General features: G+C 37.2%; 4 protein-coding genes across 8 annotated transcripts in view; 2 read left to right on the top strand and 2 right to left on the bottom strand.

The window, feature by feature from the left end:
- The window catches only part of LOC118743185, a 44,825-nt gene extending 42,756 nt beyond the window's left edge, over positions 1–2,069 (top strand). Inside the window, exons 2-4 of the mRNA XM_036475730.1 lie at positions 509–1,312; positions 1,414–1,578; positions 1,650–2,069. Coding sequence (XP_036331623.1) covers positions 509–1,312; positions 1,414–1,578; positions 1,650–1,780 — 1,100 coding nt within the window. The 3' untranslated portion in view covers positions 1,781–2,069. The remainder of the gene's footprint in view (positions 1–508; positions 1,313–1,413; positions 1,579–1,649) is intronic.
- Positions 2,070–4,570: 2,501 nt separating this feature from the next.
- LOC118743180 (TBC1 domain family member 31) overlaps positions 4,571–17,048 on the top strand; it is a 167,542-nt gene continuing 155,064 nt past the window's right edge. For 2 of the 4 annotated variants that reach the window (XM_036475722.1, XM_036475721.1), the window contains exons 1-7: positions 4,571–4,920; positions 4,975–5,088; positions 5,151–5,302; positions 5,356–7,263; positions 7,345–7,547; positions 7,610–7,789; positions 7,856–8,007. In XM_036475722.1, the coding sequence (XP_036331615.1) occupies positions 4,661–4,920; positions 4,975–5,088; positions 5,151–5,302; positions 5,356–7,263; positions 7,345–7,547; positions 7,610–7,789; positions 7,856–7,981 (2,943 nt within the window). In that variant the 5' untranslated portion in view covers positions 4,571–4,660 and the 3' untranslated portion in view covers positions 7,982–8,007. Of the gene's footprint in view, positions 4,921–4,974; positions 5,089–5,150; positions 5,303–5,355; positions 7,288–7,344; positions 7,548–7,609; positions 7,790–7,855; positions 8,355–17,048 lie in introns of those variants that run through there. The other 2 variants (XM_036475720.1, XM_036475723.1) reach the window with 2 other exon arrangements.
- On the bottom strand, positions 8,342–10,386 carry LOC118743181 (cyclic AMP-dependent transcription factor ATF-7). Of its 2 annotated transcripts, XM_036475725.1 has the most exons (3): positions 10,031–10,386; positions 8,700–9,938; positions 8,342–8,618 (listed from the first exon to the last, which is right to left on the bottom strand). In XM_036475725.1, exons 1-3 carry the CDS (start codon positions 10,131–10,133, stop codon positions 8,476–8,478), a joined length of 1,485 nt encoding a protein of 494 aa, XP_036331618.1. In that variant the 5' UTR covers positions 10,134–10,386; the 3' UTR covers positions 8,342–8,475. The 2 variants fall into 2 exon arrangements, with proteins under 2 accessions (XP_036331618.1, XP_036331617.1); XM_036475724.1 differs by having other exon boundaries at positions 8,453–9,938.
- On the bottom strand, positions 11,830–16,114 carry LOC118743184. The gene is made up of 4 exons (XM_036475729.1): positions 15,755–16,114; positions 12,872–12,951; positions 12,520–12,682; positions 11,830–12,245 (listed from the first exon to the last, which is right to left on the bottom strand). The coding sequence occupies exons 1-4, from the start codon at positions 15,870–15,872 to the stop codon at positions 12,154–12,156; spliced, it is 453 nt and encodes a 150-aa protein (XP_036331622.1). The 5' UTR covers positions 15,873–16,114; the 3' UTR covers positions 11,830–12,153.

The following is a 17,048-nucleotide window of genomic DNA, read 5'->3' as shown; positions in this document are numbered from 1 at the left end:
AAAAAAAAAGTGATGTCAATCGGACCTCAGATACGGATTCAGCGGGTCGAAATACACGTCACCAGGTGGGTCTGGTTGGAGGTCAGTATAATCTTTCATCGTGTTTTTGTAAGATGTGGAAACAAAGATGGAAGGCTTTCGAGGCATATCTATTTATCGGAAAGGATTAGGTGATAAGCTGTACGCGCAGTGCTCTTAAAGTAATGTATTTGAAGGATGAGAGTTGCCGTTACTACATGTAACAGCCTATAGTTCGAACTCTTGTCATTTACATATGTACTCTTAGTAAAAATAAGGTAAACCTCAGTTTTATTGGCAAACAGAAGTCAATAGAGCTCCATATCCTGTTTGTTAATATTACTTAACTTACTGCATTTGTGCCTACATATTTGAGCAGTAACAGACATACTAAGTGTGTTTACTACTATTGTTTTCAACCTCTACATCCATCTACGCCTACTGTTACTTTTTTAATTACTTTCTCTTTTCATCAAACTTTCCTTTGCAGTGGCAGCTAAATGGCCACCTGACCCACAGCCGCGCTTCTACCCCCCACCACAACAACATTGGCCCCGCCAATACTTTGACAATTTTGCAATTGAATCGCGTATATTTGGCAATGAAAAATCAATGGAAGGAAATGGAAATGCTTTATTTGGTAACAAAGCAATCGCTGACGAAATAGCGTTGCGAGATTTCGAGCAGTCAAATGATGTTGCACTTCCTGCTGAGGCAAGGCGACACAGGCAATTGCAATGGCTAGGCAGTTGGTTATTTGGGCGAAAGCAACAGCCACAGTGGCAAGTAAGGAAAAAAGAACAACAAATGGCAGTAACAAAGCAGCCACAGTGGCCACAAACATATCTACAAGGACAACAACAAACGCCACACGCATACGACTTACATAGACATGACGCAGATATCTTCGTCTACAAGAAGACGCCCGAAATTATGCCGGGTGAGGAAGAGAAACATTTGCAAGCAACGGATGTGAGCGATAATGACGTAGCCGATACAAAGTCAGCGGAGGAGGTTGGAGATAAACAGGATACGTCATCAATGGATACAACTGTGGATTATGACTATAAAATCGATGTGGAACCAGCTAGCGAACGATTTAACACCGAACAGCCGCCACGTTCTAAGCGAATTTTTTACGCGCCGCGCACTCGGCGGCTGGACTACGCCTACATACCCTACACAGCGTATCAGCACGATCGCGAGCAAGAACTAGCCGAGGCGAAGAAGCTGGCATTTAAGCGTAACAAAACCGGCAATGGTGAACGTAGTTTTCTACCCTCTATTAGCGCTGGTAAGTGAACGAACACCCACTAAAAAGCGAGTTGCGCATACGCAGCGGCATCTAAACTGTGCTTGTGTGTATATATGTACTTGATTCCTCTTCCATTTTAGGCGCTATGACACACTTGGGCAACTTTTTTACGGATCTCTCGAAAAATGTACGCTACAATGAGAAATCGCAATCGCTGGGGCATGAGGAGGCTAAGCTACTCGAAGGACAACATCCTCTACGGCAGCTGCATGAGAAGATAGCGGGCGAACATGAGGCTAATGCAGGTTGAAAGATTGACGCCAATAATTTGACGCTTATAATTTAAACCAATAAAATAAAAATGTATTCTCTCTAGAATTTCTGCACGCCATACGCACATATCGACCCTCTCAGAAGATACGCTCGCTGGTGGCAATGAATCCGCGTGGTTATCATGGCGCACAATTCATCGATCCCAATTACATGTGGGTTGGTTTGGGTAAATAGCGGTACGCTTGGCGGCGTTGTGGTAGCTGGCATTGTGCCGTAGATCCACCCAGTTGGCAGTGAGGAAGAGAATGACCAATCTCATTCCTCATTTCATATACCACCACATCCCACCACATCGCGTTTTAAATATTACAACGAAACACAGTGGAAATTGGAAAGAAAGCTAAATTTTTTAGAAATACATACATGCATACATATCGACTTTACTTGGCAAAACCTCCTATCCCAGAAATCACAACTATCTTGTATTTCGTAAAATTTATTCAAAATAGGGATTAAAGTACTAAAGCGTTAATATTCAAATCAAAAAGTTTTTATTTATTTATTTATTTATATTTTTATAAAAGGCTCACTTAGTCATAACAATTATTATAGAAACCATAATACACAGCACTGGCAGCAGACTGGTGAATGGGGCGAGATTAGATACGACGAAGCAGATCAGGGTCTTTTAAGAAGTTGTCAATTTTAGAGAAGTTACCTTATGTAGAATTTAAAAAGTTTTTTAAAATTATTTTTTATTAGTACAAGAATTTTTTTTTGTTGGAGAGTGTTGTTTAAGAGTGATTAGACATACGAGGTTTTGCCGAAGTACCGCCGATATATATGTATGTTTGTATGATTTGTTGAAGTCTTTTCCATTCGCAGTTTTTTATTTGTTTTTCTTTTTTTACATTATTTATTTATATGAAAACTCCGTGAAGTGTGTGTATGTTCCTTCTCCCCATCCAACATTCAGCTCATCATTCAATACAAACATACATATGTACTTGTATCCTTGTAATGTGTAACCTATTCTCAGATAAATATTACCTAAATAAATATGTACATACAAATGTATTTATTAGTAGCTGTAAATCACAAAAAAAAAGATTAAAATATAAAACACCCAAATTGTTATTTTTGAAGTGTATAAATGCAATGCAAATAAATGCGTTTAATATTCTAAAAGCAAATATGTATGTATATTTATTTCAACGAATCTGGCAACGATGTCTCGAAGTCAATAGTAATTTTTATCACCCACTAAACGGGCACAAATATTTTGATAGCAATTTGAACGGGAACAAAATGATAACAAAACTTTCGGGAGCGTTTCAATAAAGAACAAAGTGAAAAGAAAATTCTCAAGAAGAACAGAAAGGGATTGAAACTTTCGGGAACGTTTCCGGTGAAAACTAAAATATCGTGAATGTTTTTATAGAGGATAAGAAGTCTGGGGAATGTCATTCTAGAGAACAAAACTAGGGAAAAAGTTTTGAGAACTTAACGTCCAGAATGAGAGGGGCGTCTGGGTTTTGAGATGAAAAATCGCTTCAGTGAGAACCCTGATGGTTAATTTTAAGCTAACGGAAAGCCGGATCATTTCAACTGCCAGATCGCTTAACATTAGGGTGCACTGTCCAATTACGGAATAATTTTTAATTTTCTTTGGAAGAAATGTTTTTTTCTTAAGTCTTTCGTTGATTTAATTTGCATAATTATCTTACGGCCATTTTTTGATTAAATTAATGAGGAAAATGTTGTTCTCACCTCCATTGTTCGCGAAAAGTTCAGAGTAAATGTGTTCCCAGGGCGTTCTCTGTCAGAACGTTCCTGAGATTTTGGTACCCAAATTGTTCTTCGAAAGAAAGTTTCTTAGAATTCTGTTCACATTTTGTTATCTTAAAAATCTTCCAGAAAGTATTACTCGCATTTTGTTCGCTTTGAGAACAATTTGTTCTCATATAATTCCCGTTGAGAACATTAAATAAATAAATAAAAACATAAAAAAATAAATAAATACATAAATAAATAAATTTCGGTTTGAGGTTTAAAGTGTGCTTGGAAACAAAACTGCGAAAACGACATCAAGTTTCGACCATACCTTTTATGCTCGGACCCTGGTGTATATTTCCAACATCATAGAAAATAAAATAGGCGATATTTTAGGTGCAATCCCGTATTCCTCGGACTAAAACCAGTAAAACTGTAAAAAAATGAAAATTCGCTCAGAGCGAGGGAATAACAATGAAAAGTACGGGATCGCTTTCTAGTAAAAAAGGGTAACGTCTGTCAACTTCAACACAACCTCGAAATTTCGGTTGTAAAGTTTTGCTTATTTTGTATGTAAACACAGTCAGTTCACACATTTAAATAACCAAAAATAATTTCAAATTCATTAAAATCCACCTAAACAAGTAATTAAATACTTTTGAATGTAAAGTAGCAGAGTGCACTTTTCTTTTATTTACAATTTGGTTGCCAAACACACTACAGCTGATCGTTTAACACAGAATTCACCAGCAAAAAATCTTCGGACTAAAACTGGTAACTCTCTTTTTTGTCCTCTCAACAGTCGGAGAACCGAGTACGGGATCGATTTCCAGTAAAATCTGACTATTTCTGTCTAGTCCGTTCAAATACCTTGAGCTTGCTAAAACAAAACGGCAACAAATCTAAATAAATGTCTCCAAGGAAATGCATTTTTTCTTCGTCTTAGTGCTCATTTACACAGCGCGATTTTTGTTGCCGCAAATCGCCCTGCTGCTCGTGTTCGGTCAACACGCTTGGTGCTCTCGTTAGGCTGTGTAAATTGTGTAAACGGTTCACAGCTGGCAACAACAATTTCATACAAAAAATCGCCGTGTGTAAATGAAACGAGCAACACCAAAATGGAATGTGAAAAATCGCTTCGGCAAAAATTTCCGTGTATACACACAGTCTTACGCGCCATCAGCTGTTCATTTTCTCCTTTTCGTCGAAATTTGGCAGCACTTGTTTCAGTTGAATTTTTCTGTACAAAGTTTTAAAAGTGACCGCGAACTCGTGTGTAAATCTTTTACGCCTCTGAATTAAATACAACCATTTAATAAATTCGATAATTGAATAAATAATATGGCTGATGTACCAGAGTCAACAAATAATAACGAAGCATCAAGTGAAGCCGCGTCTGATGATGCCAGTGGTGATAAAGAAGTCGCTGCCACAGCGACTGAGAAGGACAAAGCCGCAAAAGCAAGTGCAAGCGCCGGTGCAGCTGGAGCCGCAATTGAAGATGATAGCGAAGAAGAAGCGGAACCTACATCCAGCCTTCAGTTGGGTGGCGGACAACCCGTGCGCAAATATGCGTTCTCATTCAAGGAAACTAACAATGGGTAAGTAAGATTTTAGACAATGGTAAAATTGTATAAATTTCTATTTATTTACAGAAATATACTGACTATACATCACACAATTCAAGAGGGTAATCGAATTACACGGATTCGTATGGCTGCATGTTGCTTCAGTGAGCACTGCACCTTCATGGTGGCCATCGATCGGCGGTAGGTAAAACTGCTCCTAATCTTAAACGTTTAGTTTAATATTGCTCGATGATTACTTACAGTGGTAATATTTTTGCATTTGACTTCATAAATAAACGCTTTTGGCAACTGATTGAAGTTATACTTAGAGTTACGGTCATAACTCCTTGGATACAACGTAGTAATCTGTATCTCGTAGGCACAAAGCTGGGCCAGTTATTGTTGCTAGATATAGGTAAGTTGAAATACTGTAAACGGTTCATAAAATATTTATTTTATTTCTTCCAGAGAAATCAGCTGTGATAAAAACGATAGCAATCTCCAATGAAACTATAAAAGCCATATCTTTTGTAGGGCAACCATTACAACCTCAGCGTTTTGTGCTGGTACAGGCAGGTTGCCAAGCATTGCTTGTTAATTTGAGCAAATTCATTCTAACACATCGCCTAACTTTCGATGATGAGAATATCATCTTAAAATTTGCATGTTATTTGCCCCGCACTGAGCAAATCTTTACCTGCTTCACCAATAATATCGTTTATATATGGTCAAGTGTTACTTTAAATAGGTTACGTGTCATACATCCCATAAATATGCGCGATCGTAAGCTTAACATCGAAGGTACGGCAGCTTTGTCAGCAGATATTATGCTGTATGATGATTTCACAAATGTCGGCGGTGATTTTAATGTTAATTGTCAGGAACTAAATTATGCCGATGGTTTGATTATTGCCTTTTGCTGCCATCCTTTCAACAACTTATTGTGCCTTTCCACACTGGACAGATATTTGTTATTGATCAATACCATTACTTTTGAGATTCAGCACATTTGTCGTTTGAACGATATTGTTATAAGCGAATGCGTCTTCCTGCCGCATTCAAAGGAGATACTAATCTGTGGCGTAACTACAAATCCTGGGCAGGTTGTAATTTTGAATTGTATAAATAAAGATAACAAAATAAGAATCCAAGCGGATAAGGGACAAAAGTTGACAATATCTCATGATGGAAAACTATTAACGGTGCTTAATAGGAGTGGCGAACTTAACATTTGGTCCATTTGCAAACTATACAATTCTTTAGAGTCGCAACAAGAATGCCTACAAATTTTAAAGTCTGCTTTCAACCAAAACAAGCCAGTGGCGATTGGCGCTTCGGGAAATCCTAATGCAGCCCTAGAAGATGATGATTGCATTCTAAACAATAATGTTAGGAAATTACTTACCCGCGAGCGGCTCTTACCTATACTAGACGAATATCGTTGGTTTCCGCGCAAATATCGCGTAATGATGTGGTGCGCGCTGTTACAATTGCCCAACAATCGCCGTGAGTTTAATCACCTTTTGAAGTTGGGCATACCACCAATAGTTAAACAACGCGCCCAACACATACAGATACGTGATGAAACAATGAAGCGTGCGCTGGTGCGTGTGTGGTCCTGCTTAGCACGTTGGTGCCCAGTTTTTGCTCATAGCAAATTTGTGCCAGAACTAATATTTCCATTTGTGAAGCTAATACCACGTAATCCACTTGTAGTTTTTGAAATTTGTGCCACGCTCATAACGAATCAATTTCAATTGTGCTTTGAGTTGCATCCACTGGAGCCAAAAAATTATTTGGGCTTATGCGAAAATATCCTACAACTAAATGCGCCCCAGCTATGCAAATTCTATGCAAGCATGCAAGTAGGACCGGAAGACTATATCTGGCCGATGATAACTACAGCTTTCTCAGATGTGCTCAGCACATCGCAATGGCTTTGCGCTTGGGACAACATTATGGTACGGCCGCCATACTTTCCAATTTTCTTAGCCGTCGCATACAACATTGTGCAGCGCGAGGTGATTGTGCGACTGCCCGATAAGCCAACGATTTTGTCATTCTTTCGCGATTCTTATCCGGTGGATGTGGATATAGTGCTGAAAAAGGCCTATTGTTTAATGCAGAAATGCCCACAAACGTTGCATCCGAAACGTTATATGAAGGAGTTTCAAAGCATACCAAAGAACGTCTATCCGAAATTCTTGAATTATCCACGTGAATGGTTGGTGAAACACGAGGAAGATCTAGCCGCTGTGCAAAGGGAGCAACGGAGTATTGACGCGCGCATACGAGAATTGGAAATAGAAGAAATGAAGTTGATGGAGCGCCTACAGAGTGGGTTGCGTAATGAGGAACATGCAAAGCAGGTGGAAAGTGAGCGCTGAACTGGACAAAAATGTAAATTACCTGGTTTTTCATAACATAAAGTTTTTCTTTTTTTCTTTCTTATTTTAGGAATGGAAAAACTCTATCGCGACTCACTTAAGCGTGAGGAAGAGCGTTTAGCTTATCAGCGCAAAGTGCTAATGCTCTATCAAAAAGAAATACGCAATCGTAAAGCTGAAGTAGCGGCCCAAGTGCAAGAGTCTGAGCAACGTCAGCGTACGTTACAAATGGAAAAGGATCTGGAGTTGCTAATGCAAAGTATAGAATGTGAAGTGTGTAATGTATTATTGAACACATATAAGATAGGTTTAATTGGTGTAATTTCTAATTTCAGCGCACACGCAATGATGCTGACTTACTTATGGCCGAGGATGAGGTGCGCAATCAAGATATAGAGTTATACGTACAAAAATGTTTGAGCGCACCGCGATCATGCTCACTGCGCACTAAGTATCATGGTGACATACAAAAATTGTGCAATGAAAGGCGTTTGCTGAAAGCGCAGTTAAATGAGGTAATGCAAGTATTTTTTTTTTTAAGAAAGTGGGTTAATAAGAATACTCTATGTTTTTGCTCACAGATTTCAAATCTTCACAAACCTGCTGCAAGCACACGCAGCTCATCCCAAAATTCTCAACTTGATACAATTGAGGAAAGAATCGAAGAAATACAAAGAGAATTTAATGATATACTTAAGTCTAATTGATAAGCAATATTTAGCGGACATAAAAGGTTTGAGCATGCTTGGTTTAAGTAGTGTGTAGTTTAAAATATCTTTTAGTTTAGATCTTAAAATTGCTAGCAGTAGTAGTTAGCGTTTAAAGTCATGCAAAGACTGAGTTGCATTTAACATGAATATAAGTAACACGCTTCCAGGCATTGATCTCATAATAAGCGTACGCCCCTACCGAAATTCAAACTTGCACATTAGAACAGCCCTCTAAGCATTTCTTTTGTCGTCGTTTAATTTCCCATTAAAACAAATACATTTTTTTTCATAAATAATTTAAACATTATAAGTTTTATATCAAGTTTTTAGTAAATTTTAAATCAATCAAACATAATGTCTAATGCCTACAAATAAGAAACTTTTTATAATTAACGCACTGTGTGCCAATACTCTATCTATAAATTTGTTTGACTTCTACATAAAATTATCTCACTGCGATCTGGGTAAGCTCCAGCTATCTGCGGCATACTTTATTTCTTCTCCACCCGATAAGTGATTGGCTGTATCAAGGAAGGTTGACCCCCAGCTGGCACAACCATTGTCGGTATATTCATTACCAGATGCAGCGTTGAGGGCGGGATTTGTACTTGTGTCGGCACAGTTTGTAAGTTGCCTACAAATACATAAACCAAAACATTAATAAAAATACATGTAATGAACACAATTCGCTGGACAACAACATTTAACCACCAACCATTTGATGTTGATATAATTTGTTGTTGCTGCTGCTGCTGACTTTTAGCCAACTCCTGCTCTAGTTGTTTGATGTGTGTGCGTAACTTGTCGTTTTCCGCCTGTAGTTCGCTGTTGCGCCTGCGCAGATCCTTGTGTTCGTTACGCATTTTGATGCGATAACGTGTGGCCGCTGCACGCCTGCGCGTCATAGAATCTTCATCGTATTTATCCGCGGCGGCTGCTTGGCCACGCACTCGGCGACCACTGCTTTTGGTTGGTTGCAGTGGTGCTGCCGTGTGCGTTTTATTGCCAAGACTCAGAATTGCCTTGAGACGCTCTTTAATGGGCAGTTGTGAGGTGGGCGTAAGGCTGGCGCTGCTTGGTTCATGCGGTGGCTGCAGGGTCGTTAGCTGACTTTGGGCTGTTGCCGTTTTGGCAGTGGAGGTACTGGCGGTGGTGCTGTGAGCTTTTGTGTTCAGCGGCGGCAACTGCGTTGCAGTCGGTGTCTTTTTTAGCTTTGTTGTTGTTGTTGTTGTACCGGTAGCTGAAGATGCAGTTGCTGTTGTTGTTGTACCGGTAGCTGAAGATGCAGTTGCGCTAGCTGTCGCCGCGACTGCCAACTTCGGCATGATGAAAGGCTTAACAGTTTGTATTGGTATTGCATTGTTAGCGACAGTACCTAACGGCTTGGCTTCCAAGTTTGCAGCCAAGTTTTTGTTGCCATTGCTCTCGGGGAAAGTCAGCGTTATTAGCTGCGGCTGCACCAACTGTATGGCCGCTGTTGGCAGATGTATGTATGGTATGCGCGGAGATCCGCTCGCCACCCCTGTTGCTGAGGGCTTTTCAGCAATTGCTCGATATTTGTAAATTTTGCCATAACCTCCTGAAGATGTCGTAGAGGTGTTTGAATTCTGACGCGATGTGCCAATTTTGTAGGCGTCCGCTGCTGCATTGAGTAACTCATCGACAACGGGAACATCCAGCGTCACAGTAGCTGAGGAGGGACTGTCCAATGGCTTGGTGAGCATTTCACAACTTTGTATGGCGTCCAGTGGAGGATACACTTGTGGTGTGTGCAGCGAATCCTCATCGGCGTTTGCCTCCACAGAGTCTAGTGGACGCATGGGTGTCTGCCCATGGTTTTGTTCGCAGGCACGTCGAAAGGTTTCCTCGAAGGGATTCACATGTCGCAAATCTTCAAAGAGTCCTACCTCCTCGCAATTGCGTATTAGACGTGTGGGCGTTGGTGTTTGGTCCGCTGTGTAGCAATTATAAAAGTTGTCTTTTAGTTGTGCATTCCACTAGCGCATTTTTACGTAATTTTTGCTCAAATAATTGTCGAATACTTACTGCCAGCAAAAAGATTATCGGCCTTCTGATCACCCAAGCTCAAGTCCAACATCATGTCATGTTTCTTTTCACGTTCGAACACTTTATCGGCGGGCAACTCCATTTTATGGCTGGGCGATGACGTCCTAATCGAGTTGTGTGTTTTTTCCTTTGCTCCCAGCGGAATTTCCTGCGAAAATTTTGTTTTGTTTTTATTCGCTTTTTATTGTGTCTCTCTTTTGAGTTGTTTTCTTAGCTGATGCTGTTAAAATTTTGTGTCATGACAAATCGGTTCATAAAGTAGTCATATGTATCAAGCGAAATACTGACGAATACCGGGTTCATTTTATTTGATCGCTTCCAGGAATTGTATTCAAAATTACGATACCGATATTATCGGTCTACAGATGCTTCGCGGATTTCTCCCATCCATAATGTTTTGATTATTATCATTAAATACTTGTTCTGACGCCTATCTTAAAAAGACACTGTACTTAAAAAGACACTGTACTTAAAAAGGCACTCATTAGGGGCATTGGGGTCGAGTATGGACATACTACAATATCCAGACCGTAACTGGGCCAGAGTAACGCGGGTCAGACGAACTTCATCTTACCGATCCCTTGACAGTCGGGCCTATGTAACTGGGAACGACCGAAGTTTATATCTGGGCAAGAACTGCCGCTCCATAAAGTCCACAATAACAACTTGGTCTTACAAGGATTAGCACCATCAGTCAACAACCTTTCTCCAATTCAAAAAACTTTGGGTTGAAAACAAAGTTTCTTCACATCGAAGATTCGGAAGTATTCTGCAGGTTCAACATGGCAGAGTGCAATAAAAGACATCAATTTTAAAATGTTCTAGAACGCGTTTTTTGGAAAAATTAAAAATACAATACAGTTACATAGAAATTATATCGATATGCATATGATCGTTATATCGATAGTCATCGTCTAAACCTATATTTTTTATCGATATTGCTTTCGATGTGTGTAGCGATAAATTTATCGAACAAATTTATTTTAATTATGATCGATAAACACATTTATAGAAATTTCGATTTGATAAATTTATCGAAAAATATATCGATACCTTTATCAAAAAAATTTATTGTTGTAATTTTGATCGATTTACATATTTATAGAAATTCCCATCGATATGGTTAAATTTTATGATTTTTTTTAGTAATATGTAGAATTTCTCTCCCGTTTACCAATAATGATAACACCATTATTACCGTTACCGATGTGAATATAATTACTACGGTCATCGATATAAACATATATCGACATCGATATACCTATATCAATCGATATCATTATTCAAGCTTATTTCGTTCCGAAGCTGTCTGCTTCTATTTTGGATCATTGGAAGTACTTGCAAAATCAAAGCAAATTTAAATAATCACGCAATATGATCTCATATGCATCAGCATAGAGTGCCAGCGAGAAAACTCAGAGTAATTTTCACGGCACAACTTACATTTTAATACATATTTAGCAAATTGACTATAATTTATTGTTGTTGCTCTGAGATAAGCCGGCAGCGATGACAAAGCTGCTGGCCGAAAATGCCGTCATCGCAGATGTTTCTGTGTGGCGCGCCCACATTTTTTTTGTTTTGACTTGCGCTGCCATATACGAGCAATGAACCAAAAATTTTAACAAAATAAGAAAAAAGTTTGATTTCTAAATACTAAACATATATGTATATTTAAAAAGGGGAGAAGTTTTGTTCGTAAAACACATTTTATTTATAAAACTTTCCAGTTTTCGAGCAACCTTGAACAATGTAAAGTCCAGCAATTTTTTCTTTTATATTTATTTATTTTTTATTCAAATTAAATAAACTCTTAATGGCATCCATACATAGCTACGTACATTGGGTACAAACAAATGTATGTAGGTAAGTGTGTTTTATAGTATGCAAATGCAAATGTAGTAATACAAAAAAAATAAATGTTAAAAATGCAACTTAATTTTGTAACCACCTTCGAGAGCGTTACAATCAGCGTACAAAATGTTTCTTACTTCATTGGGGTGGGTGCCAACGTTACGATGTACACACATATTTTGGTTTTTGTTTTTATATTTGTACTCATATTGTATAGATGTGTATATTCGCTTATAGTAAGTACATAATTAAACTACAACGCCATGTGGTGTAGCAGACTGAGTGTTTCGCAATTGATGGAAATAGGAATAGACCAGGTATGTGCAGTAGCCGAAAACCACTGAAAAATAAAAAAAAACAATTATGATAAAGTCAACTAAATAAATAAATAAAGTTTTATGGCTTTATTCATGAAAAATAAAATAGATTTAAAGAGCTCTATAAAGTGACATTTTCATTAAAATTTTCGATGTATAAAGCCGTGTTAAAGTCTTCTTTATTTTTTATGAATTCGGGTGTTAATTTTTTCCCTAACTTTGGAATAACGTTTGAAATTCTAAGTAACGTTAGTATTCTCATTATATAACATAGAAAATATAAACATATGTATTTACCCAAAACTAAAATATATTCTAAGAGTATGAGGAAAACATTGTCGAAGAACGCGGTGTAACGATAACCGCCATAATTGAATATAACACCCAAGACAGCGAAGGGCCAATGAATGAAAAACATCACGGCGGCCACAAGCCAAACCAAAACCAGCCAGGCATTGCTCTGCGAAAATTTAAAAAGATGGTATTAGAAATGATTCCTATACATACATACATATTTTTTAGACAAACATATATACATATATTTAAATAAACAAATGTGTATCATAAAAAATAAAATAGATTTATAGAGCTCTATAGCCGTTAAAGTCTTCTTTATTTCTTATGAATATGGTTGTTAATCTTTACATACCCACAGGACACCGAATAGCAAAGCCAAGTTGGCAATCAGCTCAACAATAAAACCAACTAGCGAAGAACTGGCATGTAGGTCTGAAAATTAAGAAAAAATATGAACAATTTTTGAATATGTTAAAATATGAACATAAATCGAACTTTAAAATTATTCACACCCAACTAGAATAACTAACCAGTAATTTAAGATAAGCAAAATATCTTCTGATAATTACTCTTTGTGATCTTTAAACGTCTTTTTTGGGGCGTGATTTCTCGACTAAATTATGTTGGCAACCATAACGAGCTTGCTTTAATCTGGGTGCCATTTGAATCGGGAGTACCTGGTAACGAGACATCTGACTATTTGGCCAGATTAGGCTCAGACGAGGTATTCGTGGCGTAACCAGTTATAGCACTCCAAGCTTCGGGCATCGAAGCCATTATCAAAAAATGGGTGAATTCCTCGCTTATCAATGACTGGGGGGACATCGAGGGGCTGCCTTCAATCTAGGATTTTGCTCTCATCGAGCAGACGCGATGTGTTGAGAGACGAACACCTGAGCTCTTTGACATCCAACAAACTACTTAGGTTAACTCGTACACTTGGTCCAAACTTATGCGATAACATATGTACATAAAAAAAAAAATAAATATTCCGACGAATTGATAACCTCCTCCTTTTTTGAAGTCGGTTAAAAAACAAACAATGTTTTTCTCCTACGAGTTTATGCGTCTTTCACGACTGGTTCTAGATATAAAACAATTAATGATTCAAATTTTTTTTGTTAATTAACCTCTCGAACTGCTGGATTTTTTCGGGATTGTCCGGAATATTTTAGGGGTTCTTAGGATTATACACTTCGAGAACTTGTGGAGTTTGTTCGAGACATTTCTGTATTTTTTTCATTTTCCTTTTATAGGTACATGGAAATATTTTTAAATTTTTTTTTGTCGATTTTTCTTCGATCCTTTGGGACTTTTATGCACTTTTCGGTTTTTTTTTAACGTTCTTTTTTATTTAGCGTGGTGTTCTTTCAAGACTCTTCTGTACTTTTAGGAGCTTTCTGGAGTATTTCGTGATTTATTGGAAGTTTGTCTGGTCTCTTAGGAACCTTCTGTTTTTTTTTCAGTTTTTTTTGAGATTTTTTCGGAACATTGTTGGGTTTGCTTTCATAAATCGGCAGTCGGCATTTTTGCGACACTTTTAAGGAATTCGTCAAGACATTTTGGGAATTTTTGAGAACTTTAACCCTTCAGGATTTTGTTAGGACCTTTCGGGATTTCTTTAAAACCTTTTTTAGTCCAGAAGATTGTTTTAATTTTAAGTCTGCTTTTATTTATGCTCGTGAAATAACAAGTAAAAAAAAAAAACAATCGGTATTCCTGCTCAAAATGGTAAAAGTTAAAGGGTAACACAATTTTTTAACTTTCTATATAAAATGCATACTCGGCAGGGTACTTTCGCAATCTCTATCAAACTGGCGATAAGCGAGATCCCAAGGGCTTTAGGCGCTTTGTCTGGAAACCTAGGAGAGAGTAGTCGCAAATTAATTTTATATTACATTCCGAGATGCATTCAAAGATGTATAAAAAATCGATAACATCAACATATTTATCGATTTTTACACAGTCTTGTTATCGAAAATGTTTTCGTTAGAGTTATTGATATAATTACATATATTTATCGTTACCGATATAATTACATATATTTATCGTTATTGATATAAATACATCGAGCCCTAACCGCCAAAATAACGTAAGCGAAATTTTTTTCAAAATTTTCTTTTTGATGCAGAAATATTCCTAGAGCATCTAGATACATTTCTGCATCAAAAAGAAAATTTTGAAAAAAATGTCGCTTACGTTATTTTGGCGGTTAGGGCTCGACATATCTTAACATTTATATATATGTTTATCGATTTTTAGCAGTATTGTTATCGTTATCTACAAACATATGCATATGATTATCGATATTTTTATCGATATCGCTATATTTATCGTAAGTTATTTATGTACATACATACATATATCGAAATCGCTTTGCTTCTAAAAGTTTGTTTTCTTAGAACAGTTTTATTTCTTTCGACCGGCCGTTACGAAATAAGAAATTTACTATTAAAAACGGATTTTTCGATTCCAAATCCTATTAAAAAATTAAGAACAAAAGATGGAGGTCATATAAAAAACAACAAACAAACACGCTATAAAAACATTCATTATCGAATGCTGTACAAAACAATCTAAAAGTATCCCATGAACAATGAGTAGCACGAAATATGTAAAAACAAAAATGATGTCAACAAGTGGCGACAGAAGCAGCAGAACAAACAACTTTTTATGAGCTGGCAAAAATGGTCAAATAAAAAAACGATTCGCACGATACGCGGCAATTGAGCCATAAATATATGCATGTATGTATGTATGTGAAACAATTTTAGAACTGTGCATACACACAATTTTACGATAAAAGTTTTTGATTTAAAAAATGCAAAAAAAAAATCTAACAAAAAAAAATTATCAGGGAAACCACTACCGCAACATAAAAAATGAATGCTTATAAAAAATTTGTCATAAAAAGGCTTCTGTTTATATGCTTCTTCTTTGCGCTTTGTGGTTAGCGAAAGTTTGTTGCTGCAGATTTTTTAACCACTGCCTCACGCACACTCTGTGAATGAAGTTGCTTTGTGCTGGTAACTTATATTGCAGGTTTTTTTTTACTTTTGGAAATCTATACAAAATTCTGGTGCTTAGTCTACTAACTATTTAGTCTACTATGGTTCTAATATTTTTTTTATCGCATTAATGTAAATTATGTTAATTGTTTTTTTTTTGTTTTTATTTATTTTTCAAGTTGTTGGTTACTATTTTCCCTCCAATTTACGCTTTCGTTTTCACTTACAACTCGGTCGAACAATAACGCCCAGCACCAGTGTGATCAAAAAGAATATCGCTATTCCCAAGCAGGCATTACGCAGGCTGACATTGAATAACGCTTTGTCTGTAGTGTATTTGGCCATCTTCACTTTTGTTGTTGAGAAACTGGTTTCCAACAGAATAAACTGTTTTTTTTTACAAATTCTTTGAAATTTCCACGTATGGCTGTACAAGTATGTACATATATATTTATGAATCTTTGTATGTAACTAGGCAAAATAAAAAAACTAAAGCCACTGGTTCGTCAGATGCCGCACAACGTTCTTAACGATCCGTACACGATCACGTTCTCAATAGAGACTGAACATCGCAGCGACTGAGTGAGATCGCCAAGGTGGTGGCAGCTGTTGAATTTGAAATTTTTTTACATCCATGCTGAGAATTTTAGCTGGTTTGTGATGAGCTCATGAAGCTGATCATAATAAAAGGTGTTCCATTAAGGACAAAATAAATTGGCGCAATTTTTGTGGCGACTTGAAAGCGTTTATCTTTGACCCAGGTGTCAGTGAATGGTAGAAAATCGTTTCCATTAAAATGTTGAATTTTTCATTCGATTTAAAATACCAAAGAGCGCTACTTACATATTTTGACGCGCTGGTGTAGTAATAATTTGAAGACCATTTCCTCTTAAGGTCAAAGTCACTTACCTTGGTCCCTCTCACGTTGGTTCCATGCTTTAGAAAACATTTTGTGTATTGTACTGCATAAATTCCACGCAAGCAATATTCTTTCAAAACTACAAGAATCGCCAATACATATTTATTTTTTAAAAAGCCTCCAGTTTTCGATCTGTGGATCTCATGTAATCCAACAAGTCCAAAATATGCTAGATTTTATCGAGCAATGATTTCAATTCTGAGCATTTTATCTATTCTTATATGTTGACAAGATTTTTAAGGATAAGAGACCGCTCTGCATATAAAAAATTCTGTACTGATCGGCAATAACATACTGTATTCACATTATCTAAGTAATCTCTGCCTAGGTTCTATTAGTAAGCCCTTACCGAAATATTTGCAGCTCTAATCTGGATTTCTAGGCGCAAAATTTCTGCGGGAAAATCTTTTTTAAGGAAAATCCATTCGGTGCCTTCTTATTTACCCGCCGCTGAGTGCTACATGCCAGATTATCTGCGCTAGTTTTCTTATCCCAGTTGCATTCCAAACTCTGAAAGACATGATGTTAGTTGAAAAAATTTATTCAGCGTCGGAATAAATGGATGTTCTGAGAGATTTCCGTGTCAGTGTGAGCTGTCGAAA

The sequence above is a fragment of the Rhagoletis pomonella genome, unplaced genomic scaffold (genome assembly GCF_013731165.1).
Source record: "Rhagoletis pomonella isolate Grant_MI unplaced genomic scaffold, Rhpom_1.0 Rhpom_scaffold_00007, whole genome shotgun sequence".
NCBI lineage: Eukaryota > Metazoa > Arthropoda > Insecta > Diptera > Tephritidae > Rhagoletis > Rhagoletis pomonella.
Note: the sequence above shows the minus strand (reverse complement) of the source record. Positions and strands in the feature narration are given on the sequence as shown.

Excerpts from the sequence above, each read along its gene's own strand:
- LOC118743181 (XM_036475724.1), bottom strand. The coding sequence starts at position 10,133 with ATGGAGTTGCCCGCCGATAAAGTGTTCGAACGTGAAAAGAAACATGAC. Across the intron at positions 9,939-10,030 it reads CGATAATCTTTTTGCTGGCA|CGGACCAAACACCAACGCCC; the intron begins GTAAGTATTCGA and ends ATTGCTACACAG.
- LOC118743184 (XM_036475729.1), bottom strand. The coding sequence starts at position 15,872 with ATGGCCAAATACACTACAGACAAAGCGTTATTCAATGTCAGCCTGCGT. Across the intron at positions 12,683-12,871 it reads TGCTATTCGGTGTCCTGTGG|AGCAATGCCTGGCTGGTTTT; the intron begins GTATGTAAAGAT and ends AAATTTTCGCAG. Across the intron at positions 12,246-12,519 it reads AGAATATATTTTAGTTTTGG|TGGTTTTCGGCTACTGCACA; the intron begins GTAAATACATAT and ends TTTATTTTTCAG.